This window comes from Microcaecilia unicolor, unplaced genomic scaffold (genome assembly GCF_901765095.1).
Source record: "Microcaecilia unicolor unplaced genomic scaffold, aMicUni1.1, whole genome shotgun sequence".
NCBI lineage: Eukaryota > Metazoa > Chordata > Amphibia > Gymnophiona > Siphonopidae > Microcaecilia > Microcaecilia unicolor.
The window spans coordinates 37,461-62,649 of NW_021963013.1; the positions used below are offsets into that span (position 1 = coordinate 37,461).

At 43.4% G+C, this 25,189-nt stretch overlaps 1 protein-coding gene across 1 annotated transcript in view; it reads left to right on the plus strand.

The window, feature by feature from the left end:
• The first annotated feature begins 8,678 nt into the window (after positions 1-8,678).
• LOC115458735 (alpha-2,8-sialyltransferase 8F-like) overlaps positions 8,679-25,189 on the plus strand; it is a 68,119-nt gene continuing 51,608 nt past the window's right edge. The window contains exons 1-4 of the mRNA XM_030188561.1: positions 8,679-8,882; positions 17,106-17,239; positions 17,964-18,050; positions 22,515-22,659. Of these exons, the coding sequence (XP_030044421.1) occupies positions 8,679-8,882; positions 17,106-17,239; positions 17,964-18,050; positions 22,515-22,659 (570 nt within the window). The remainder of the gene's footprint in view (positions 8,883-17,105; positions 17,240-17,963; positions 18,051-22,514; positions 22,660-25,189) is intronic.

Sequence of the window (25,189 nt, forward strand, 5' to 3'; positions counted from 1 at the left end):
CCACCTTCGCGGCAAGCAGCAGCAGGGCAGACTTCTCCTTCCTTCCGGACACGGAAGGAAGGAGTGGCCTGCCCTGCTGCTGCTTGCCGCGAAGGTGGTGAAAGGAAAGGAAGGAGGCGTTTAAGGTTAGTTAGTTCGGGAGCGACGGAGGGCGGGCCTGACTGCGGTGGCTCTGAGCCCCCTCCGGAGGCCCGGGCCCAGGGACTTTTGTCCCCCCTGTCCCCCCCTCTCGGCGGCCCTGACTATGAAAACAAAAGGGAATCTTTTAGTGCCTTGGTAGAGTGAAAGCTCTTCCACAGAGTTCCTGTGAAATGTAAAGGGCATTTATGTCTATCCCTTAAATGTTTAATTTTAGTGACCAAAAAGGGAACTGTTGTAGAGGCTAGTTTTTGGAGGTGGAGGAAATTTACAGGTTGGGGGACAATTGTAAGGAGGTAGTTTTTGTGATGGGGCAGTTTGCAGTATAGAGGGCAGGGAGGAGTAGTTTTGGGAGTGAAGCAGTTTGCAATGTGATGGGCAGTTATGGGAAGGTATTTTTTGGGCGTGGGACAGTTAGTGGGATGGTGGGCAGCTGCTACGGGTAGATTTTAGAGATGGGGCAGTTTGTGGGATGATGCAGCATTGGTGGCGGTATTTTACTTGGGTGGGTGTTGCTTCATAGAGGTAAAGTTGCAAGGAATAGTTTGTAGGGCTTTGGTCAAGTTTCAGGGGTAGTTTTTAGGGGTGGGGCAGTTTGCAAGGTGATATGGCAGTTGCAGAGGGATATTTTTTGGGGGGTCGGACAGCTTGTAGGGCGCTGGGGCAGTTGGAATGGGTGATGCTTTGGGATAAAGCAATTTGCAAGGGGTGGGTAAAACTGTGTGGAGGTAATTTAGGGAAGAAGGGCAGTTAATGTGGTAGGTTTGGAGGGAGGGCAGTTTTTGGCATGAAGCAGTTTGTAGGGGTGGCACAGTAGTTGTGGGGTGGTAGTTTTTAGGGGTGGGGTAGTTTGTAAGGTGGCCGGCAATTGTGGAGGACAGTTTTAGGGTGTGGGAAAAGTTTGAGCACAGAGTATTTTGGGGGTTGTGGATAGTTTGGGAGGTTGGGAGAGTAGAGAATAGGGAGAAGCAGTTTGAAAGGATGAATTCCCTAACTCAATGGTTCCCTGGTCCTGGAGGCACCCTAGCCAGTCAGATTTTAAGGACAATGAATATTCATGAGAGAAATTTGCATGCAGTGGAGGCACTGGCAGTACATGCAAATTTCTCTCATGGGTATTCATTGTGAATATCCTGAAAATCTGGGTTTGGGAACCACTGCCTAACTGCTGTGTTTCACCCTAGTTTCTAAGGGGACAAGTTATTAAGCTGTGTTAGGGCTTTAAGTCATGTTATTTGCCCCTTAATGCGTTTATAGGGCCCAAACACAGCCTGCCAAAATTTGCCATGGTGATATTTAAGTTACATAGTAATGAGATGCAAAATATGCAAATATGCCATTTTGTGGAAGGTTAGCACAGAGTGGAAGGAAGACGTTGTAAGAACTGCCGGAAGTTCAATGTCTTCAAAAAATATATTTTATTCTGCAAGGTCTTTCTTGCATCAAAATACCAAGCAAAGAACCTAATAATGCCTCCACGCCATAGCCCTTGTAAAATATTTGATGCTGTGAATCAAAGATGCCATGAATGTCCACAAAGTCCTGTAATTGGGGAAAGCACAACACATTCCAACAAGTGAGTAAATTGTTGGAATGTGTTGTTCTTAGGACCCTGTGGACTTTCATGGCTTCTTGATATTGATATGGGAGGATAGAAACTCAGATCGGACATATCCAAAGTGGATTTCTTTAGAACTGGACAAATGCTGGCTCTTTTTATTGGTCTTGTAACTATACCAGTGCTAAACAACATTTGAACAGTATGTTGTTAACTTGATTCACTTTGTGTTGGCAGCATTTTCAATCAACTTGTTGGACACGGATCCAACACTGATGTAGCAGTATGCAATTTATGAACAAATTGTACAGATACTGTTACTAGCGATCTCATCAAAGAATTGGAGTGTCTATACTACCCTCAGGTACTATTTTTTGGGAACAAATCAGTGACTTATGCATGTTTTAAATTTTGTTCTCAAATAATGTACTAATACGTCAGATTCTAAAATACAAATACTCTTCAATTCTATTGGATCAGTTGTTAATTGATGAATATCCTACATTGGGCGTGGGAGCAAGCTCCGGCCATTAACAGCTGACGCGGGATGCTGTGGGACACATAAATCGCTACACCTAGCAACTAACATCTGACTGTGTGGCTTCTCTACATACTTTTCTGCAGTGCCAATATCATCTGCTTCAGTAGTCATAAGTTTCCCAGTTAATCTGCATCTTGAGCATGGGGGCACTTTACACCCTTTGCTATCCTGCATTGGGCTTGGGATAAAGCTCCACCCATTAACAGCTGACGCAGGATACTGTGGGACATTCAGATCACTGCACCTAGTGGTGCACTGCCGCACAGTGCTGCATCTAAGGAACGAGCCAAAGATGCGCACCTTAGCATGCACCTTTGTGTAGCGATGGAAGTTGTTGTAAGATCTTGCTAAGTTGGTAGAAAGTACAGTTTGTATAATTGAAATGAAAATACTTTTATTGTTGGGTGGTATCAATGATAACGTGGATTTTGGGGGTTGGGGTTTACCTGTATCGTATTTCAAGCTGTATCTACCCAAAACTGAAAATAGACAGTCAGCTGGTTTTCTTTTAGATTGTTCATTGCATATGCCAAAGTCTATAGAAGTCTTGATTAGAAATATAAAACAGCATTTGTATAGACAGAGATCAGACCACTCTAGTAGAGGAGGGTATAGAAGGTGTTAAGAAGGTTCCCTTGCAGCACATGTAAAGCTCTGAACCTGTTCCCATAACTGTCCTCTATGTGAATTCTTGTTTCCTGAGCAACAAAGCTGAATTAATTAAAGATTGGATAGTCGAGGCTCAACCTGGATTTGTCTGTTTCACTGAAAAATGGTTACTCCTAGATAATGATCCTGTTTGAATGATTTATGCCCTGTGGGATATAAGTATTTATCTTTAACTCAGCAGGGGAGAAGAGGAGGTGGGATTAGTAGATTTCTTTAATATTAATTTGGAAGAAACTTTTATTTCTTCATCTCTAGAGATCTTATGTTACATGCCAGAGATGGTTGTTATGATTTTGTAGGAAAACATGTTTTAAACTCACCCTGTAATCTATTATTGGGGATGTTAACTTACATTTAGAGTTATTGAATAATATAAATGTTATTGAATTGAGGATATTTTTAGATACTTTGGATTTTAAATTACCTATGCCTCAATCTACCCATGAGAAAGGGCAGCATTTAGACCTAATGGGCTAGTCTTATGTTTCTTTTGGCAAAATTATTTTTTCCACACCAAGCTGGAATCAGATAATTTGGTTGGATCACTTTCTAGCTTAATTTACTGTCACTTGGTCACTATCTCCACAGAGAAATAAGAATAACTCTGGGTCTAGCCCTGCAAAAAGATCATATAGGCAAAAGATTGATCAGACCTAATGTTGGAAAGCCATTGCGTCTCAAATCCCAATATCAGAGAGAGAACAGCTTGCTTAGATGAAAGATTGGATCAATTACTGTTTAGCAGTGTTAGGTAAAATAGCTCCAGTTTATGAAAAGAAAATACAGCAGCCAGATAATAAATGGTACACAGCAGATTTAATAAAATTAAAACATAGCTGTAGGTTGCTAGAATGAAAATTGAGGAGAGATAAATCAAATTTAAATAAGCTTAATTGGAGGGAGGTAATAAACATCTAAAAAAAGCCATTGTTTATGCTAAGAAGGAGTACTATTCTATGATTATAGCCAGAAATATCTCCAATGTGAGTAAATTGTTTCAAACAGTAGATAGGCTGATTGATATTTCACATGCTTGTAAGACATCTAGATAATTGCTACCTAAAGCTAACCAGTTAGCTTGCTATTTTCAAACAAAAAATTAAGATTCTTTTTGAGTCATTACATGTCCAAAATGAGAAGATTAACAGATCTCAGTATGTTTATCTGATGGACGAGGGTTGGCTGTCACAGTCAGGATTTCATATGGATCATAGTACTGAGATTATTTCTGGTTACTCTTTTAAACTACATTAGACATCTTTTGAGCACAGACCAAAAAGCCTTGGTTATGCAACTAAATCTTTCTAGTGTATTTGATCTGGTTGATCATGAGGTTTTGCTTGAAATTCTTCACCGGTAAAGTTCTTTCATGGTTTAAGGGATTTTTAGCCTTTAGATCCTATCGAGTTAAGATGCAGGGAGTTTTATCTGAAATTTGGTCTGTACCTTCAGGTGTACCTAAGGGCTTCCCTTTATCACCAGTGTTATTTAATGTACTTATGACCTCTCTGGGTAAACATCTAGAAAAAGAAGTCTACACTAGTTATATATATGTGGATTACATAACTATAGTTTTTCCTGTCCTTTCTGATCTAAAAGATACGTATGATACTATTTCTCACAGTTTTTAAACTGTTGCAAATTGGATGGCCTCTCATTATCTTAAATTAAATAGAGAAAAAACAAAATTTTTGTTTTTGGGGGCAAGACAGAATCGAATCATAGATTTTAATCTTATGATTGATGGAGAATTATATTTATTAGATCGTTCTATCAAAGTTTTTGGAATTATACTGGATGATAAACTATCCATGGACCATCAAGTTAACTTAGTTGTGAAGAATTACTTTTACATCATGAGAAAGTTAAGAAGTATTCAGAAATATCTCCTAGAAGATCTATTTGGATTGGTGGTTCAATCATTAAATCTTAGCAGATTAGATTATTGTAATATTATGTAATTGGGTTCACCAAAATGTATATTGACAAAAATTCAAACTATCCAAAATGTGGCTATGTGTCTGACTTTTTCTCTCAAAAAATCAGACTGAAGTACACCCTATTTTATTAAGTTACACTGGCTTCCTATTGAAGCCAGAGTGTTTTTTTAAATTAGGTTGCTTATTATTCAAGATTATATGGTTTGATACCCCAATACATGATCTTTCTCATTTGCTATTCAAAATTTCAACTATTTTGCAGTAATCACAATTTATCTTTGTTTTCTTTTCCTAGTCCTCGTGAGATTTTATCAAAGAAATTGTTTACTGGTTTATTTGCATACCATGCAAATGGTTGGTGGAATTCTACTGTTTTAAAATAAGGCACATTTTTAGCTATGACACTTTTAAGAAAGAATTAAAAACATTTTTGATTAGGAAATATGTGATTGCAAACTAATACTTTGCAGAATTTTATTAATAATTTTGTTTATACCTATTTTATTATTGTTACATCCTAGATCCATTTTGATCTAGTATTCTTTGTTGAAATCCGCTATGATCTATTTGATTGGTATTAGTGTGCTATAAATGAACTAACTGTAACTATATGGCTGACTCAAAGAACTATGCAACCTTTGAGCAAAATATTGTCTTTTACTTTTTTCTAATAACAACTAACAAACAGCGAGTGTTGAATGACAATTGTGAAACAAATTCCTACTCAATGAGAAACAGAGGAGGAGAGGACCTCAGACCAGCGCCACCTTTTTAATCAATAGAATGATATTCATGTGGCCATAATCATATAATCACTGGCCCTCTACCAACCTCCGCCCTCAATATTAATTTGTATGCTGCTACTCTATGACGGTGCTGCCTATCGCCCCCGTCTTAACATATATTAACCACCACAGCTACTTAGCTCATAGCTGCTCCAACCAGGGGCTCCCCGACGGTCCCGTTTCGCCACTAGGGCTTTGTCAAGGGAAAAGCTCCTTGCAGCATCAAACTGTGGTAAGTATCTAGAAAGCAAACATACAACAAACATTCAATATCTTACATGTCTCACAAAAATCTACAAACACCTTAAGGATTGAATCAGCCACTCAAATAATATTTACCGGACAAGCTAGTGAAGCCGCCGAAAAGGTATGTGCCAAAATTACCCACAAACCCCTGGGCATTTAAACCCTACTGGGGGGGGGGGGGAACAGCTGATTAGACGTGATTAGACGTCACGTCCGGCACATACCGATCTTTTTTTTAAAAACTGGTGGAAAATCTGGCATGCCGGAAATTGCTATGCTACTTTAATCATCTATATTTCAAACGAGACAGCAATTCTGTGAAAGCCCAACAGAAAATAAAGTGGTAGAAAAGTATGTAAAACCACAATCACATTCGCATATGCTCATACAATAAACAGTTCAACCAACCACGCATCCTCGCAGATTGAATGTTAACCCCACAGCTACCAATTGGTAAAGGGGAATAAAAAACTAACCCTTCCCTCCCAACTATATAAGGACAGAGACTACACAGGCATAATGTTGTGCTCAAAAAGTATATATCCCTGTCTCAAAAAATACATACCAATCGATCTTGGCATTTAAACCAACAGGTTCTACTGCATGTAACTGAAAGATCCATTTTTGTTCCAACTGTAACAGTCGTCTATCAATATCCCCCCTTCGAATTTTAGGGGCAACTCGATCGATCACTTGCACCAAAAATTCTTCAAAGGTGTGTGAAGCTGATAAACAATGAGAGACCAAAGGAGCGCCAGGGTGGGAATGGATTACGCTATGTCTGTGTTCGTTCATCCTAATGTTGACAGGTCTGATGGTTTTGCCCACATATATTTTAGCACAGGGGCATTGTAAGACATATACGACATGAGTAGATCTACAATCAGTATGGCTCTTAAGATGGTATTTCTTGTGGTTCACCGGGTTAATGAACTCATTCCCCTCCACAGTGATCTTACATGTCCTACACCGGCCACATTTGTAATGGCCGGCATTCTCTAAAAAGGATGGATCCGCACTGATCAAAGGTAGTTCAGATGGACTAAGTAGTTCTCTAATATTACGTCCTCTAGAAAAAGCAATGAGTAGTTCTTGTTCTTGAAACAAACGATGCGAACGCAACACATCCCAGTGGGAATGCAGGGTGCGTGCTAAATGTTCACTGCCAACCGTGTGTCTCATCACACAAACTGTCTTGTTGGCATCTGATGTTTTGTTTCTGGGCACAAAGAGGAGATCTCGGTTGATGTATCTTGCTCTCCTGTAGGCTGATTTCAACACCCGCAGGGGATATCCTCTTTCTAACAACTCATCAAAGAGAACTTTAGAATGTTCTTTAAAGTCATCAATAGACGAGCAAATGCGGTGGAACCTCAAAAATTGAGAATAAGGTAGGCTACGCCGTAAAGCTGCGGGATGACAACTGGTATATTTACTTTTTTCTACCATTCTATGAGACATGTGCATTACAGATCGATACCCTTCTTTGTCTGTCACCATCAATGTATTTTGCCATTTCCTTTCTGCCCTATGAAGGGCTGTCTTCTGCTATTGTAACTCCTTGGAATATCAAAGTATAGAATGAACCCTTTGATAAGATTACACAGGGGCCTGTCCTCAGGCGCCTCCCATCTCTGCAGTAAACAGGAAGTTGCATTAGAGTAGGCAGAACGCGCCTGAGAAAAGGCTCAGATGCTGGCAGAAGGCTGACTATGTGAATCTCCGGTACCGGAGGGAGAATGCTACAGGGCAGTGAAAATGACCACGCGGATGGGAAATAGCGGGCGAAAGATGTAAGACTTGGGGGGGGGGGGTAAAGAAGGGAGAAAGGTTCACTTCCACTCCCATCTATTAAACCTCCTTGGGCAGCTCTATCTAGTCCATTGTAAACAAGGAATCCACTTTGGTTAATCTGTTTCCACTCCCCCGCGCAGCTGTTATTGCCTTCACTCAGAACAAAGCAAGCAAACTTATGAGCTGCTGCATCCACGTTGTCATTTTTTATTGTTGGTCTATCTGTAACAAGCCTAAAGCTGTTTCAGTTGCATAGGCAGTGCCTTAAAAGCTGGAGGAGAAAAGAAATATCACTAAAATAGCTTCACAAATTATTGTAGCCGGTAGAAACCGAAATTATAAACTCTGTTGGTTGTGCACATTTTTCTTCACTGTTTTATACAGTACAGATGTTCAGATTTCAGTGAGAATATCCTATTTCCTGATGGTTTCATCTTAACTGTTGTTGTAATCTGCCTTGGGAAGCCTGGTGTTATAAAGGTGATAGAATATATTGAAATTAAATGGAAGTAGAATTACACTCTCCTTTCATTGGGGCACATGGAATCACATCTTCACCTGTTTTGTAGAAGTTTACCTTTTAGATACACAAATGGATTATTCTATTTTTGAACACGTTTCTGCTGCTGGACAAATTATAGCTGCAAGACGCAGTTGTCTGAAGCCAGCCAAAGTGGACAAAATGATTTTTCTTAATAAAAACTGGAAGATGTAAAACTTGACCAGACTTCACTTTTCATATGATGTAACACAGCATGGTGTGCTCATATTAAAGTTTGCCTTTGTTCAATTGCTGCTGCCTGTTTTTTTTTAACCCTTTGTGTTATAATATTAGCATGTGGGCCTCACTATTTCAATCTAGTTAAATCAAATCAAATTGAATCGAAAAACCAATTTTTTTGAAAAAATCGAATTGTATTGAATCGAAAAATTTTTGACTGAATCGGACAGCACTGTGGTGAAGAGGTTCTGGAAGGATAGCTGGTGTAACTCATGGCTGCTGAACAATGCAGAGGGGAGGGGGCCCCCATGCAGGACAGTCCCAGGCTGAAAGGCCTAGCACACTTGGAGCTGAGAAACACCATGAAGGGGAAGTTTCCTCCACCCGAGCCCCAAGCATGAAACAAGGAGAACCAGGACAGCTCAGGCCTGTGGACGAAAGAAAGACCAGAGCCCAGCGGCACTTGCTGAGGAGCCAGCTCATCCTGACAGTAAGTCCTGGCCATAACATTCCTAAGCTGGGTGAAGAACAGGGGGCAGGAAAGCAGTTCCAGGGCCCTGGTTCCAGAGCAGGGTTCTCTGCATCCAGTATCAGAGGAGAGGTGCAGGAAGATAGCAACAGAGAGTCTGAGGAGGATGTTAGTGAGGAAGAAGAGGAGGAAGAGTCAGGCCTGGCAGAAAGAAGAGGCCCAGCAAATGACTCCTGAAGAGGTCATTAGACTGGTGAAATAGGAGTACAGAGGAAGCGGGTGAAGCTAGCAAAAACTATGTGTAACTTGGCTTCCACTGGACCACGGGACAAGTACGTTAAGGGAATTGAAGCACTCCAAAAGCGGCTTACAGCAAAGCAAAGACAGCTGCAAGAATTAAAGAACAGCAGAGCTAACCCCCTCCATGAGGTTTTCCTGAACAGGGAACGCATGCAGCAGACCCAGACGCAGTCCCAGATCCAGCAGGAAGCAGAACCCAGAGACACACACAGGACACCACGGTTACAGAGACCCCAGAGATTATGCTGGAAGGGACAGAAGGGGAAGAAAAACAGCAGCAGGCATAAGGAGGAAAAGACAAGACTGACACAGATAATTCCCAGTTATCACCAGCATTTTATTTCTCACAAGATTCCCAAGAGCCAGGTGCTCCATCCACTTACCAACCTAGTGGAACAGGGGCTCCTAGTCGAGTTGTGGCAGGCACTGCAGATAAGGAGGGGCTCCAGCACTGCATGCAGCAAGAGAACCTGGCAAGTTTGGAACACAAAAGAGCAATGAAACTGAAAAAAAATTCAAAAACGTCCATTATACTTAGAGAGCTGGCAGGGCATTGCTGAAACCACAGAGAAGAGCTTAGGTTTGCTGGGAGAGACAGAGAGGAAAGGCAGCCTGGAGAATCAGAACAGTGAATGCTGAAGCTGGAGCAGAATCACCAGACACCTCACAAACACAGCAGCTACCAGGCACAATGGGAGGAAAGGCAGAGCAAAAACAAAGGGATTTGCAGATGGAGACAGAGACTGAAGAGGATGGGAAAGTACAGGAATGGAGAAGTGGAGTACTGTCTACAAGAGATGGAAGTAGCTGAGAGCAAATATGGTGGACAGAGGGTGGGAACATCGAGGGAACACCACAGTCACTCATGGACAGAATTGATAGGGCAGACCTCTGAGTGAGGCTGTCCAAGAGCTGTAGTCCAGTCACAATCAGGAGTGCTGATGACATCATGGGGGAAGCCCGGTGACAGGCAGGGGCTCCCAATAGATTCAGCCTCTTAGAAAGAAGAAGAAAGAGCAGAAGGAAACTTCCAAAAAACCCAAGCCCATCAGAGCAGGAGTCTGAGAAAGGAGAGAGAGAATTGTGGAGATTGTCAGCTGCATCAGGAGACAGAGCCAAGACCCAGACTGAGTAAGACCAGGGGCATAGTTACGTGGGGCCACGGGGGCCTGGGCCCTCGTAGATTTGGCCCTGGACCCCCATGCTGACAACCCTCTCGACCCCCCCTCCCGCTGTCAACCCGCCGTCTGCTACCTTTACTCGCGGGGGACCCCAATCCCCGCAAGCCGAGGTCCTCTTCCTTCGTTCTGTTTCTGAGTCTGACGTCCTGCACGTATAACGTGCAGGACGTCAGATTCACAGAAACAGAACGAAGCCCTGGAGATCGCAAGGCTTCATTCTGTTTCTGTGAGTCTGACGTCCTGCACATACAACGTGCGGGACGTCAGAAACAGAACAAAGGAAGAAGAGGACCTTGGCTGGCGTGGGTTGGGGTCCCCCCCCAGCAAAGGTAGGCGATGGCGGGAGGGGGGGTTGAGAGGGTCGCCGGCTGGGGGAGGGGTCAAAGTTGTTGTTGGTGGTGGCGGGGGGGGGGGGGGGGTCGGCAATGGGGGGGGGGGCTAAAATTTGCCCTCTCACCTCGGGCTCTGGACCCCCCTCCCGCCGAAGTCTGGCTATGCCCCTGAGTAAGACAGTGCCAGATACAGAGAAAGTGCAAGGAGGAGAGTGTCAGATGCACCAGGAAATGGAGCCAAGACCCAGACTGAGTAAGACAGTGCATGGAGGAGAGTGTTATTTGCACCAGGAGGCGGAGCCAAGACCCAGACTAAGACAGTGCCAGATATAAAGTGCAGGGAGGAGAGTGTCAGTTGCACCAGGAGGCAGAGCCAAGACCCAGACTGAGTAAGACAGTGCTAGATATAGAGAAAGTGCATGGTGAAGAGTGTCAGATACACCTGGAGGCGGATCCCAGACCTGGTCTAAGTGGAACAGCGTCAGGTATGGAGAAAGTGCATGGTGGAGAGCGTCAGGTACAACAGGAGGCGGATCCCAGACCTGGTCTGAGTGGGACAGCGGCAGAGCAAGGGGATTTCAGCAACCGGCAGATGACTGGAAGCAAGACATTGCAGAGAGGGAATATACAGAAACAGCACAAGTGAACTGAACATAGTGGGGTTAGTGGACATGGGGAAGGAGGGAGGGGAAGAGCAGGGTGAGAGGGGGAGAGAGGGAAGGAAGGAAGGAAGGGGATGTTGGGGGAGTGGGGGAGGGGAGTACGCTGTTATCAGCCCCTTTATCCTTTGTTCGGTAGTATGGGGAGAAGGTGTGGAGACAGGGGAGGCAGGAGTCGGACAAGGGGAAATCCATTTTCTGGCCCATTGCGGGGTCCCAGGAGCGATGTTACCCCAAAACGTCGAAACGTTGTCCAGCTGTGTTGGGTGGGCACAGGGGTAGCTCCACCTAGGGAGGTTGTATTAAGAATGGTATTCTCCCTGGGCTTTATCCCTGAAGATCTGTAGTCATCTACCCTGTGAGAATCCCTGAATATGATATTAGTTTCTTAACAGGTCGAGGATTGGACCTGTTTTGGGAAAAGTACACAGAGGTGCAGCATCAGGGTAGATGGGTGGATTTTAAGGTGATCCCCATCAGTAGATAGGACGCAGTCCAGATTACTATATTGGTACGTAATGAGTCTCTCACGGCTGCAGACCTGTCCTACTGGTTGGGACAGTATGCTGAAACTAGGACTCCGTTAAGCAAAATACCAGACCCAAGCCACGGGGGCGGGGGTGGGGGGGGGTGGAGTGCCCTTGCAAAATGAAAACAGACAGGCTATGAGGGGCATAATCGAACGAAAACGTCTATCTCTATGGGCGTTTATCTCCGAGAATGGGTCCATGAAGGGGCGGACCGAACCGTATTTTCGCAAAAAATAGACGTCCATGTTTTATTCGACAATTTGTGAGCTGGGTGTTTTTGTTTTTCAGTGATAATGGAAAATGAAAGCGCCCAGCTCAAAAACGAATAAATCCAAGGCATTTGTTCGTGGGAGGGGCCAGGATTCGTTGTGCACTGGTCCCCCTCACATGCCAGGACACCAACCGGGCACCCTAGGGGGCACTTTTACAAAAACAAAAAAAAAGGTAAAAGAGCTCCCAGGTGCATAGCACCCTTCCCTTGTGTGTTGAGCCCCCCAAATCCCCCTCAAAACCCACTGCCCACAAGTCTACACCATTACTATAGCCCTAAGGGGTGAAGGGGGGCACCTACATGTGGGTACAGTGGGTTTGGGGGGGGTTGGACGACTAAGCATTAAGCAGCACAATTGTAACAGGTAGGGGGGGGATGGGCCTGGGTCCACCTGCCTGAAGTCCACTGCACCCCCTAACAACAGCTCCAGGGACCTGCATACTGCTGCCAGGGAGGTGGGTATGACATTTGAGGGTGAAAATAAAAAGTTGTGAAACGTCATTTTTTTGTGGTGGGAGGGGGTTAGTGACCACTGGGGGAGTCAGGGGAGGTCATCCCCGATTCCCTCTGGGGGTAATCTGGTCATTTAGGGCACTTTTTGGGGCCTTATTCGTGAAAAAACAGGGTCCAGGAAAAGTGCCCTAAATTCTAGCTACAAACGCATACTTTTTTTCCATTATCGGCGAAAGGTGCCCATCTCTGTTCGGGTGATAACCATGCCCCAGTCCCGCCTTCACCACGCCTCCGGCACGCCCCCGTCAACTTTGTACGCTTCCGTGATGGAGTGCAGTTGAAAACATCCAAGTTCGGCTTTCAATTATACCGCGTTATTCGTTTTTGTGAGATAAACGTCCATCTCCCGATTTAGGTCGGAACTTGGGCGTTTTTCTCGTTCGATTATAAGCAGGTATGTCACCCAACACATACCTTCAGCCACATACATTGGAAGGGATCAAATTAAGTGATTTTATGTAGGACAACCCAGACAGTGCTACAGGTGCAGATCTTTCCATCACTTAAGCATGTCTTGCACAGTTTTAAAGTGCTCTCGATGTGGCAGTACAGATCATGACACTAGCGACTGCACTACCATACGCTGTAATCTGTGTGGGGATTTGGGGCACCCTTTTAGCAAATGCCTGCAAGCAGAATGCCTGCTTGTGCCCATTCCTCCCCCCCTCTTCTCTCCCTCTACAATCAGGTAGAGGGAGAGAGGAGGGGGGAGGAATGGGCACAAGCAGAAGCTACAGGGAGACAAGGACAGAAGCAGGACTTGCTAAAGGGACTAGTGTAGAAATCAAATACTGCTATCCATACAGAGGCAGGTACTAAGGGAAAGGGAAAGGGGGAGAAGAGGGCATCAAGACTGGATCAAATTCAAAGAAGGGGCCTGAGTGAAAGGATGGAAGAGGGAAGTGGGAGGAGGGGGTAGAAGAAGGGGAAACATGGACCCTGGTAGGGAAACATGGAGGGAAGGGGGGTCGGAGAAAGGAGGGGAGGGGTATAGCTCGAGCAGGGAGAACAGAGATTCTGGAGAGCCGGAGTAATCGATATGCACTGTTGCAGGTGTCAGGGGAAGGAGAGGGTGATCTCGAGGTGAATCCACCCTAAAGGGAGGTTTTGGAGGAGAAGAGGAGGGAGAGAAGGGGTGAGAGGAATGAATCATCTAGAAGACTTAACAGGGAGGAGCTAGCATTGTCACCCCCAAGTCTAGCATCACACCCTGCTAGTTTAATGAAGGGCCTCATGCAGGAAATAGAGGAGGGTAAGGAAGGGGTGAACGGGGAAAGTGCTGGTTCAGAGGAAACCAAGAAAAAGAAGGGTAGAAAGAAAGCCTGGGAAGATGACTCAGAGTGAGAGGATTTGGAATTGGAAGAAATTATAGAGGATCCTGAAGAAATGATGGGGGCAGGAATATCTGTGAAGAGGAATTGTGGTGAAGAGGTAAGGAGTGGTAAGAAATTTAAGAAATAAACCATGGCTGCCTTGTCCTTAATCTTTGCTACTCTGAATGTAGCCAGCATAAAGGCAGAGAGAACTAGATTTGTCGCCTTTAGCAATTTGACCCAGCACAAAGCAGACTGCATCCTGTTGCAGGAGACTCATGTGGATTTTTTGCAGCTCCTGCACTGGGCCAAGAGAGATTGGAAAGGGGGCCCTCGTTCTGGTCTCTGGCTAAAGAGAGATGTGCAGGGGTGGCAATTCTTTTTGCCACCCAAGAGGTGGAGGTTACGACGGAAATAGAGGTGGAGATGGGGAGGTATGTCATATTAGATGTTTTAATCAGAGGGGTAGCAGTGCGAATCATGAACTTTTATGGGCCCAGATTAGATGGGAACGCAAGTAGCTGCTGCTCCAGGTGAAACTGTATTTATATACAAGCAAATTGGTGGTATTCGGAGGAGATTTTAATATGGTCTTACAGCAAGCGGATAGAAAGGGGTCCAAGCATATGGTGGGTTATGACAGCCTCCTGCTGGCAGCAGTCGTAAAACAGGCAAGGCTGGAGGTGGCAGGAGGGAAGGGGTTACTTTTAGAAGGGGAGACATGGAGAGCAGTATTGACTGGCTCTTTGTAGGTGGGTTGGCTAGGGTTCAGAGGCAGCCCAATAGATGAATAGAATATTCAGATCACGTCTTAGTTTCCACAGTCTTAACAATATACGAAGGGGTGCAGAAAGGCCCAGGATTTTGGAAACTGAGTGCAAAGTTATTAGAAGTAGAGCAGAACAGGTAAGTCTTTGAGGGCTTTTTAGCAGACCAAGAAATACTATGGGAGGTGATGGATGACAAGGGAGCCCGGTGGGACATAGTAAAGGGGCGTGTCAAGGCCCTTTTCCGGTCCCTAGCCAGGAACCAGAGTCAAGGATTACAGGCACGGTGCTGTCGGCTTCGCAAGCAGTTGGACCACGTGGTCTCCAACCAACTGGAGAAATAGAAGCTTTGCAGGCACAGGTGAGGATGTTGCAATATCGATACGCTTCTTTGCTTCTGGAAAGGGAATATGGGCATCGGTATTCACCAGACCCTTTCCAGAATTGCAAGGTAGCAGTAGGACACAAGGTCATCTATGCTATGAGAGATGAAGCAGGCCAGCGATTGACGGACCAATGTTCAATCGAGGCCAGGATCATTCGGTTTTACACCCAATTGTGGGGGAAAGAGAGCTTGGATTCCAACTTCATGCTATCGTATGTGCAGAGTGCCCCAGGCAAGGAAATAGTTTTGGATCCTCACTAAAAGATCCTTTTACTAAGTTGTACCGAAAAATGGCGTGTGCTGGTGTAGACGCATGTATTGGACTTGCGCAGGTCCATTTGTCAGCTCAAAAAAGGCCTCTTTTTTTTTGTCTGAAAATGGATGTGCGGCAAAAGAAAAATTGGTGCATGTCCATTTTGAGCCTGAAACCTTACCATTACCATTGACCTAGCAGTAAAGTCTCACACATTAACTGGGCGGTAATGGTCTATGCGAGTACAGTGCTGATTACCGCCCGGTTAACGGCGCATGTGGAAACCTTCCGGCGCACTTAGTGAGTGCGCATAAAAAATGAAATTACCGCCAAGACCATGCGGTAGCCGGGCGGTAGTTCAAAATCGACATGCGTAGGACGCATGTAGGCGCCTACGCAGGTTAGTAAAAGGGCCTCTAAGGGGTCTTTTTACCAAATGGCTGTAAAAGGGGCTCTGCTGTGGTGGTGACACGTAGGTGTCGAGGCCCCCCTTTGCCACTGCTGGTAAAAGGCTTTTTTCTTTTAAAGAAGGAAATGGCCAGGTGGTAATTTAGTCTATGTAATGGGGTGAGTTACCTTGGTTGATCGGTTGAGAGTCAAAAATTAATTAGGTACTCAAAAAATCAATTACTTCAAGCAAGTATTCTTATCTTAAAGAGGAAAAAAGGCCTTGAGAAACCCCGTGACAACTCATAAAGTCAAACTGGGGTTGGACTTCCTCATCATCGGCCCAAAAAAAACTCTAAGTGCAGACTTTATTGGCTAAAGAATATTAAACCAAAACTTAGCTCAAGGACGAGTCAGTCTCCGTGCTCCCTTGTTGGTTAAGACAGTGATCAACGGCGGCCAGCATTTTGAATTCACAGTTTCTTCTTCAGGATCACCGGACAAATTTCCGCTCGATCCTTACGGCCTCATTTACATAGGAGTGACTACATTTACATTGGCATGCGTGTTGTCCCCACCATTAATGCTCTCTGAACATTCTGCGTACTCTAAAACATGGATCTGGCGCCTAACTTTACGTGGGTAAGTCCCAATTAAATCTAATTAGTGTCAATAATTGCTTGTTAAAAAGCTAATTATTGGCACTAATTGGCTCATTCTATTAAATTGTGCACACAGATTGGGAACGTTTCTAAATTTGCACATGCAATTTTTGGCGAGCTTTATAGAATCAGTGGGTTAGTGTTAGATCTTTGTTTTTAGATGTAGGAGAAGGAAGTATGGTCTTTCAAAAAGACACCAAAATTACAGTAAATGTTTGAGTGTTTTGAGGTCTTTTCCTCGTTTTTTTGAAAAATAAGTACTTTTGTACTGTATGGTTTTGTATCATTTACTGGACTCTTCATTATTTTGTTTGTTTATCATAGTCATCAATGACATAACTGTTGCTGAAGCTCTGTCCTCATCCCCCTTGCTTTAAAAAAAACCCAACATAGGCAAAATTCAGAGTCACTGTGTAACTTCTGTATTTTTCATCCTACTTTGTTCTATTCTTGTATACATAGTGGTTAAAACTTCTGTTTTTTCATCCTACTTTGTTCTATTCTTGTATACATAGTGGTTAAAACTTATTTCCCTTCTGAGCTAAGTGTTTGAAGAAAGACAGGCAAACAGCATCTTTGTCTTTGTTCATCTTACAATGGAGCATGGGACGTGTTGTCCATAGGACTGGGTAAACTGCACAGTCCAGACTCTCCATCCTCTCTAACTGCTATGTCCTCTAAAATCTTGAAGATGGGCACTGCCACTCTTATCATGCTCCCTGATGTCAGATTTCCACATGGTAGTCAAGTGGCTTGTGACAGGCCCAGACCAGGAATATCTGCCTCCTCTGTGACTGGCCCAGGCAGAAAGCCACAAACATTGAGGTAGGCTCTGGGCTGGAAAAAGCAATTGATAGTCGAGGTCCAAGGGAGGAGAGCTGCTGCTACTGCTGTGCTTGTCACCGCCATCCTAGAGAAAAAGAAATGGTAGGAGAAAGTGGTGGAGGGAAGATGAGAAAAATAAATATAAAAATAAAAGGAAGAGCATGAAAGCTAAAGAAATTAAACACACACACACACACACGCAATCAATCAAGCAAGGTACATCGGGGCTAGGGTGTGAAGGTTTCTCTGGCACCTAAAATATTTTGGGTGACACTCAAGGTTCCCTTCCCCACCCCCCAATAAGCCTGCTTTAATTAGATTTCCATAAAATCCCAACCTTCACTGAAATATGTTTGTCACCTCTGTTCTATAATTAAAAGCTTATTAATCATTTTCACTCTAGTTTAATACTTTTATAATGCAATAGGTACCTTAGGTTTCATAAGGAAACTGTCATGGTTAAGGTTCTTTGTAGTAAATTTTATATGTTTTATTAAACAAAAGTATACGCTTTAAACACAGAAGTATGTTGCCCACTCTTAATTGGTTATTATTCTGTTTTCTTCCCTGTTGGTTTTCTCAAGTCACTTGGTGACTTGGTTGGTGACCTTTGAGTTCCATTCTCTTTGTAACATCAGCTACTCGGTAATAACGTCATTATATAATTTTATGTAAAAGCGATCTAATTCAGAACTTTGATTTCATAATTTATTCCTCATTTTAGGTACTCAGAGGACTATTACATTCAGACTGTGATGAAAGTACAGAACTGCACATGGAAAAGACAACCAGAGGAATGCCGGAAGTTCAGGTAATGTCCCTGTGCTAATCAAGAATGTACAATGACATGGACTATGATGATGTATAAAGATTGCAAGAAGGTAAAGAATAAAGGGTCTTGGATTTGATATACCAACTATCTACGGTACAACCAAAGCAGTTTACATTTTCTTATTATGCAGGTACTTTCTCTGTCCTTAGTGAGCTCACAATCTAGGAGGTCCTTTTACTAAGCTGCGGCAAAAACTGTGCATAGCGCACCCTTGCACGGGTTTTTCCCATACACTAAGGCCATTTTTATCACAGCAGTAAAATGGCTGATTTTACCTTTTTTGTATTAATGGCCATGTGCTAATGCTGCCATTAGAATGCAGTCATTTAAAATAATTACCGCGCTCACACTGTTCTTTCCATGGTTAAGGTTCTTTGCATTAACCATACCTGACTGGTAAGGGGTAATCCTGCAGTAATGTGGGCACGCTAACTGATTAGTGCCCCCCCCCCCCTGACCCCCCTGACATGCCTGTGCCACAAAAAATGACAGAAAATGTTTATCACCCGGATTAACGTGCTCTAATTCAGCAGAGCGTGTCCTGGAATATGCCAGTTTAAGCTGTGTTAGGCACTTCTTAGCAACGAATAAAGTTTATTAAAAGGACCTCTAAATTTTTGTACCCACTGGCTCTCATTTTCAAAAAAGAAAAATGTCTCAAAAGTGGTACAAAGTGCCAGATGGACATTTTTTTCACCAAAATGTCTAAATTGCAATTTTCAAAAAGGCAGAATTGGGACTTTTTTTTCGCTGAGTTCATTCAAATACAACGGGACGTGTTTGAGGTGTGTGTGGCAGGATTTGGGCAATACTTGAGTGGGCTTACAATCTGGACGTTTTTTCTGCGATAATGGAACAGAAAAATGTCCAGAGCAGAAGACAAGTACATCTTTATCTAGACGTGTTTCAGTCACAACTAAGTCAGAAAAAGGTGCCCTAACTCACCAGGTGACCACTGGAGGGATGATGGCATGACTCCTCCTTAATCCCCCAGTGGTCACTGACCCCTTCCCATCCCCAAAAGATGTGACAGTGACAATAGATACAAGGCTGCATGACAGCGCCAGATATTTTGGCCATTCCTAAGAAAGCAGCAAGCAAGTGGATGGAGTAGCCTAGTGGTCAGTGTAGTGGACAATGAACAATAGGACCAAGGTTCAATTCCCACTATAATGCACCCCAGAGCCTCCCTACAGCTCCCAGAGGACAGGTAAACTTTATATATGTGTATATATATATATATATATATATTTTTTTTAATATATATATATATATATATATATATATATATATATATATATATATATATATATATATATATATATATATATATATATATATATATATATATATATATTCATACTGGTTACAATAAGACCATATTTCCTAATTGATCTTTGGAATTTTTATCAACTTTTCACAACTAAAGATCTGTGCTTTCCAATGTTTTTTTTGAAATCTGTGTTTGTTTCTACCACTTTCATTGGGGTTCTGTGAATAAGTATTTTCTGATGCTTTTCTGCGTTTGCCTTCCTTGGGTTCTATATCTGGCCCGCTGAGCAAAAAGATACCAAAAATGGGGCAATAAAAGTTTGGAGGGGCAACTTTCATGTGTGGAAGTTTTATGTACTGCTAGTAAAAAAGGCCCGTTTCTGACACAAATGAAACGGGCGCTAGCAAGGTTTTCCTCGGAGTGTGTATGTTTGGGAGCGTGTGTGTGAGAGAGAGAGTGAAAGAGTGTGTGTGTGTGTGAGAGAGAGAGAGTGAGTCTGGGTGTGAGTGTGTCTTTCAGAGTGAGTGTGTGAGAATGAGAGTGTGTGCAAGTGCGTATGTGAGACACAGTGTGAGAGAGAGTGTGTGTGTGTGCGAGAGAGTGTGAGTTTTATTATAGTAGATATATAATTAAAGAATATCTACCCCAAAAAATTGTAATGCACCCAAGATCAGGAAGAAAAAGGATTACATCACATCCTTCAGGGCTGCCAAGGACTCATGTCAAGAGCTTCCTCCTTGACACACACAGAAAAAAAGAGGAACAATCCGGAAATCAAAAACTATTAAAGGCAAAATGAAGAAAAATGATAGCTGCAGACAGATCACTGCACGTTCCCCAACCCTTAATTAAAAACATAGCACTCAGCTGACCTTAGGGAGCTCTATAGGCGCTCTGAGTCAGAATATAAGAGACACACCCTCTCCGAGCAGCCCCCGGCTTACAGCCCACGCCAACGGGGCTAAGCAGGATTGCCTACACAACCACCACCCCGTGCTTTACCGGGCCCAGCACCTCCGCCTTCTCTAAACCACCAGCACTCCCTACCACCCCTCATTTCCTCCCTACCTGCACATAGTTGTTCTCACAATAGTCAGCGACACGGCTCAAGTTTTTGTGGCTTTCTATGAGCGCCCCCTTGCCGGCGGGGATTTTCTCCTCTAGCAGCATTTGCAGTTCGGCTGACTCCAGCGATCTTCAGCGTTGCTTGCTAGCCTGTGCAGGGCGGGGTTCTGTGCGTCTGACATCCTGGACGTGCAGGACGTCAGACGCACAGAAGCCCTGCCTGCACAGGCTAGCAACGCCGAAGTTCGCTGGAGTGAGACTCAGCAGACAACACAGGACTTCTGCTGGCGGGGTTTCGGGTCCCCCAACGGCAAAGCAATGCGACGGTGGGTGGCTTGGGGGGGGGTGTTTTGGTGGGGGAGGTGTTGGGGGGAGTTGTTGCACCTCCTGCATTCTGTGGGCGGGGCTTCTTTTCAACTGCTGCTTTGGTGGGTGGCTTGGGGGGGGTTTGGAGGTGGTTTCCCTCCAGATTTTGTCCGCGGGTGGATTGGGAGGTTGGTAGGCTGCGTTTCCTAGGCAGGGGGAGGAGTAGGGAAACACGCGCCGCGTGTTTCCCTACTCCTCCACCTGCTTGATTGCGATCCCCATTCCCTTCCTTTTGTTTACTGTTCTGAAGACATGTTCCAAAATTTGCATGCACTGTTATAGAATATGCTCCTTTGCACCTAAATCTACGTGCTGGCATTTACGCCACATTTTCCTTGGTGTAATTGAATGTGCATAGTTCTAGGTGCTGGGATATTAACTAAGTGTATTCTATATACCATGCCTAAATCTAGGCGCTGCTTATGGAGTACGCTTAGGCGGAAATTTATTTCACGTGGATTTTTCAGGCACCATATATAGAATCTGGCCCTAAGTCCTTATGCCCAAAGTTGGATGTGGGAATCTACACTAAGCGCTGTTCTGTAAAGGTTGCATGGTGCTAAGTGACCTTTATAGAATTTGCGCTTAGCGTAGGTCTTCCCAGTGCCTAACTTTAGGTGCCATTTATAGAATTTCCTCTATAATGTGTAAACTGAGGTGGAACATATAGACAGATATTCATTATCCATTTTAGAATATAGTGGTTAAGTTGATCACAAGGGTGTAAACAGTGGGATCTTGTGACACCTCTTCTCCACTGAATGTACTGGCTTGCATTGGAGGACCATCTAAATTTTGAGATGCTATGTTTCATATATAGGGTCTGTTATATAGGTATTCTAGTTATTTAGCCAGAATAATACTACCCTATGATCCTTTTTTACTTTGTGATCTTCCAAAAAGGGACTGTTCAAACTTCATTTTCTTACTGTATTAAGTATCATTTTATTAGAAAATAGGACTGTAGGGGATCCAAGATGGCTGCAGCACTCTAAGTTCACCTAGGCACTTTCAGTTTTTCCTCCTATCTTTTTGCCATGATGGTTAAAAAGAAGGGCAAGGTGAGGGTTTTTCCCTCAGAGCCCCCTACCTTGATGCCTCAATTAACTATGAACCATTTTGTGTAGCATCTTGGCAGAGAAGGAATTAGCTCCATATCAGACCCACATGAAGGAACACTGGAGACGGGTGGCGTGTTTGAGATTGAGTACAGGGAGGGGGCTGAAACAAAGATAGATGGCTGTGGGTAAAGGGAGGGGGACATGTACATGGAGGGGAGGGAAGAGGAAAAGGGAAAAGGGGGAAATGCAGCACTTGGATAGCAGGGGATGGAAAGAAGAGGGGAACATGCTGCTCATGGATGGGAGGGAAAGGAAAGGGTGACATGTTTATGGATATTTGCTTTTTTTGTAAATGTACATCTTTTCTAATTTTGTATTTAGCACAGTACAGAAGAAAATGCATTTATGTTACTTTTACCAGTATTTTCACTGCTTATACATAAGCACACGTGCATAGCTCATAAAGTAGACTTTTTAGGTTCAGGATGGAATTTTTTTGAATCAAAAGGAAGACACTCTGGTGATGTCCAGAACATTCACATATACTTTCTTGTCTACAATCTGCAAGTGATCCATAGGGCTAAATACGGATTCTTTACTTGTTTTTTTTTTAATGTTAAATTGTTGTGTTTTAGTTCTTTGCTGATTTCTTGGCTTTCATCGTTTTTTCTTTTGCAGGTTAGAACTATCCTCTTGTTGCAATGCTGTTCGCAATTTCATTGTTTCGCAAAATAATACCTTGCTGGGAAGCAATATGAGCTATGAAGTGGACAGCAAAAGAAATATTTTAATCGCAGAGAACATATTCAGGATGCTACCTCAGGTAAAAGCAAATCATTTCCCCTGCAGTATGTGATGTATGTAGCCTACTTGCTACTGCGGGTACTTGGAGCTTTCACACTCCCTTCTTTTTTTTTTTTTTTTGTGAATTGACATATGGCTTGTCTAAGTACATAAGTATTGCCACTCTGGGACAAACCAAAGGTCCATCAAGCCCAGCATCCTGTTTCCAACAGTGGCCAATCCAGGTCACAAATACCTGGCAAGATCCCAGAAAAGCTCAATACATTTTATGATGCTTATTGCAGAAATAAGCAGTGGATTTTCCCAAGTCAATTTAATAATGGTCTATGGACTTTTCCTGTAGGAAGTCGTCCAGACACTTTTTAAACCCCACTAAGCTAACAACCTTTACCCCATTCTCTGGCAACGAATTCCAGAGTTTAATTACATGCTGAGTGAAGAAAAATGTTCTCCGATTCATATTAAATTTACTACTTTGTGGCTTCATCACATGCCCCCCTAGTATTTTTGGAAAGAATAAACAAACAGCTCACGTCTACCCATTCCACTCCACTCATTATTTTATAGACTTCTATCATATCTCACTTCAGCCGTCTCTTCTCCAAGCTGAAGAGCCCTAGATGCTTCAGCCTTTCCTCATAGGGAAATCGTCCCATCCCCTTTATAATTTTTGTCGCTCTTCTCTGTACCTTTTCTAATTACATCGCAAAAACAGTCCAGTACTTCAGCTCCATTTCTCCCTTTGCTCGGGTAAAGAAATGTTTGAAATGAGTTTCAGGTCTATGCACACAGGTTTACATATCCAGCTTTCTAGGAACTTTTTTATAACTCAACTGTTGTTCTGTTCCCTTTGTGTTTTGTTCATGTGTCTTCTGGAATGTCCTTGTGTCTTGTTCTTTGGCTCTGGTTCCTGGTAGAAGCCTCAGAAGGTAAACTGTCCTTATACTGTTGCTGCAGAATGCTCTTTGAGCACAGTCAAACTACTGAACAGTTCAGATCAAGTTATCTTCTAATGTTAAATTAGTTAATTTTTAAACTGATTTCTGTCATTGAATGCAAGCTACAATATACTCAAGGGGCTTCATTCACCCACATTTACAACTTAGAGAATTTTCCTGCATAATTATTCAACATCTTCCTGTATAAAAATAATCAGATTGTTGTATAAATTTTTAAAAAATGTGATTCAGAAGCCTGTGAAGTGTTGGGTAAAACTCCTTTACATCACAGTTTGGACTGACTACGGCTTGGAATGGTGTAATATATTATTATTACTTTCATTCTAATGTTCAGCACTCTAGCGATTCCTTTTCAGATTGGGAAGGGGCATTTTTGATAAAACACCTAAGTCCGATTTTGGGTGTTTTACTAGAAACGTCCAAAAACTGAGTGGTGAACGTAGCCATTTTAGAACCTGAAAAAGTTTCTCTTTTTGTTTCGAAAATTGCCCTTTTCTTAGGCATTTTCCGGCTGATATTCAAAACCAATTAACTGGTCAGGAACAGCATCTGGCCACTTAAATGGTAATTAGCTGGCTAACCGGTGATATTCAGTGGGAGATAGCTGGCTATCTCCTACTGAATATCACCAGTTAGTGCTTGGCGGAGAGCCAGTGATATCGTGTGATATAACTGGCTATCTGCACATTTTCAATACATCGCCGGTTAAATTTTGCAGCCAGACAGCAGGTCTATTTTTGGCTGCTCTGAACTTAGCCAGCCAGCGCTGATTAGCGACTTGGCCGGCTATGTTCTAAGCGGCCAAAGATAAACTGGATATTCAGTGCCAGACACCGGAAATGGCCTGGCATTTGAATATTCAGGCTCAGTGCGGACTGCAGGAGGCAGCCCGGCTACCTCCCGCAGTCTGAATATCAGTCCCTATGTGCTCAGTGCGTTTTTCTTTTGGGACCATTTTGGAAAATAAAATGTTCAAGAGAAAAACACCCATAAACTAGCTATTGGGATGTCTAGGGGCCATCATTCCTAATAGACTGGTCACATAGACATCCCAGCAGAACAGTAGGGCAGCCTAGGGGGCATTGCAGTGGACTTCATATAAAAGGTCCCAGGTACACATCTCACTATAACCCCCTTATATTGTATGGTAAGCCCTCCAGGAGCAGAAAATTACCTACTGTACCTCACTGAACACCACTACAGTAGCTCTCAAGCTTCCAGATGTCACCTATATGTAAGTACACAAGGTATTTAGTGTATTTAGGAAGACTCACATGTTCCAGCACAAGTTTACCAGTTACAGTAGGATATGGGCCTGGGTCTCATTCTCTACAGTCCACTGCACTGACCACTAGGCTACTCCTGGGATCCACTTGCTGCTCTAATATGGATAATACAAACAAAAAGCATGATGAGTCTTCAGGGTGGGAAGCATCAATAAATTTATTGAAAGACCTGACACGAACCGTGTTTCGGTAGATGCCTGCATCACAGGTCGCAAATATAACCGAACAACACTTCAAGTCCTTGTTTCTGACAAGTTTTTTTTAAAAGGAAAGTACTCTATTCAAAAACTTTTGGTTGTATCTG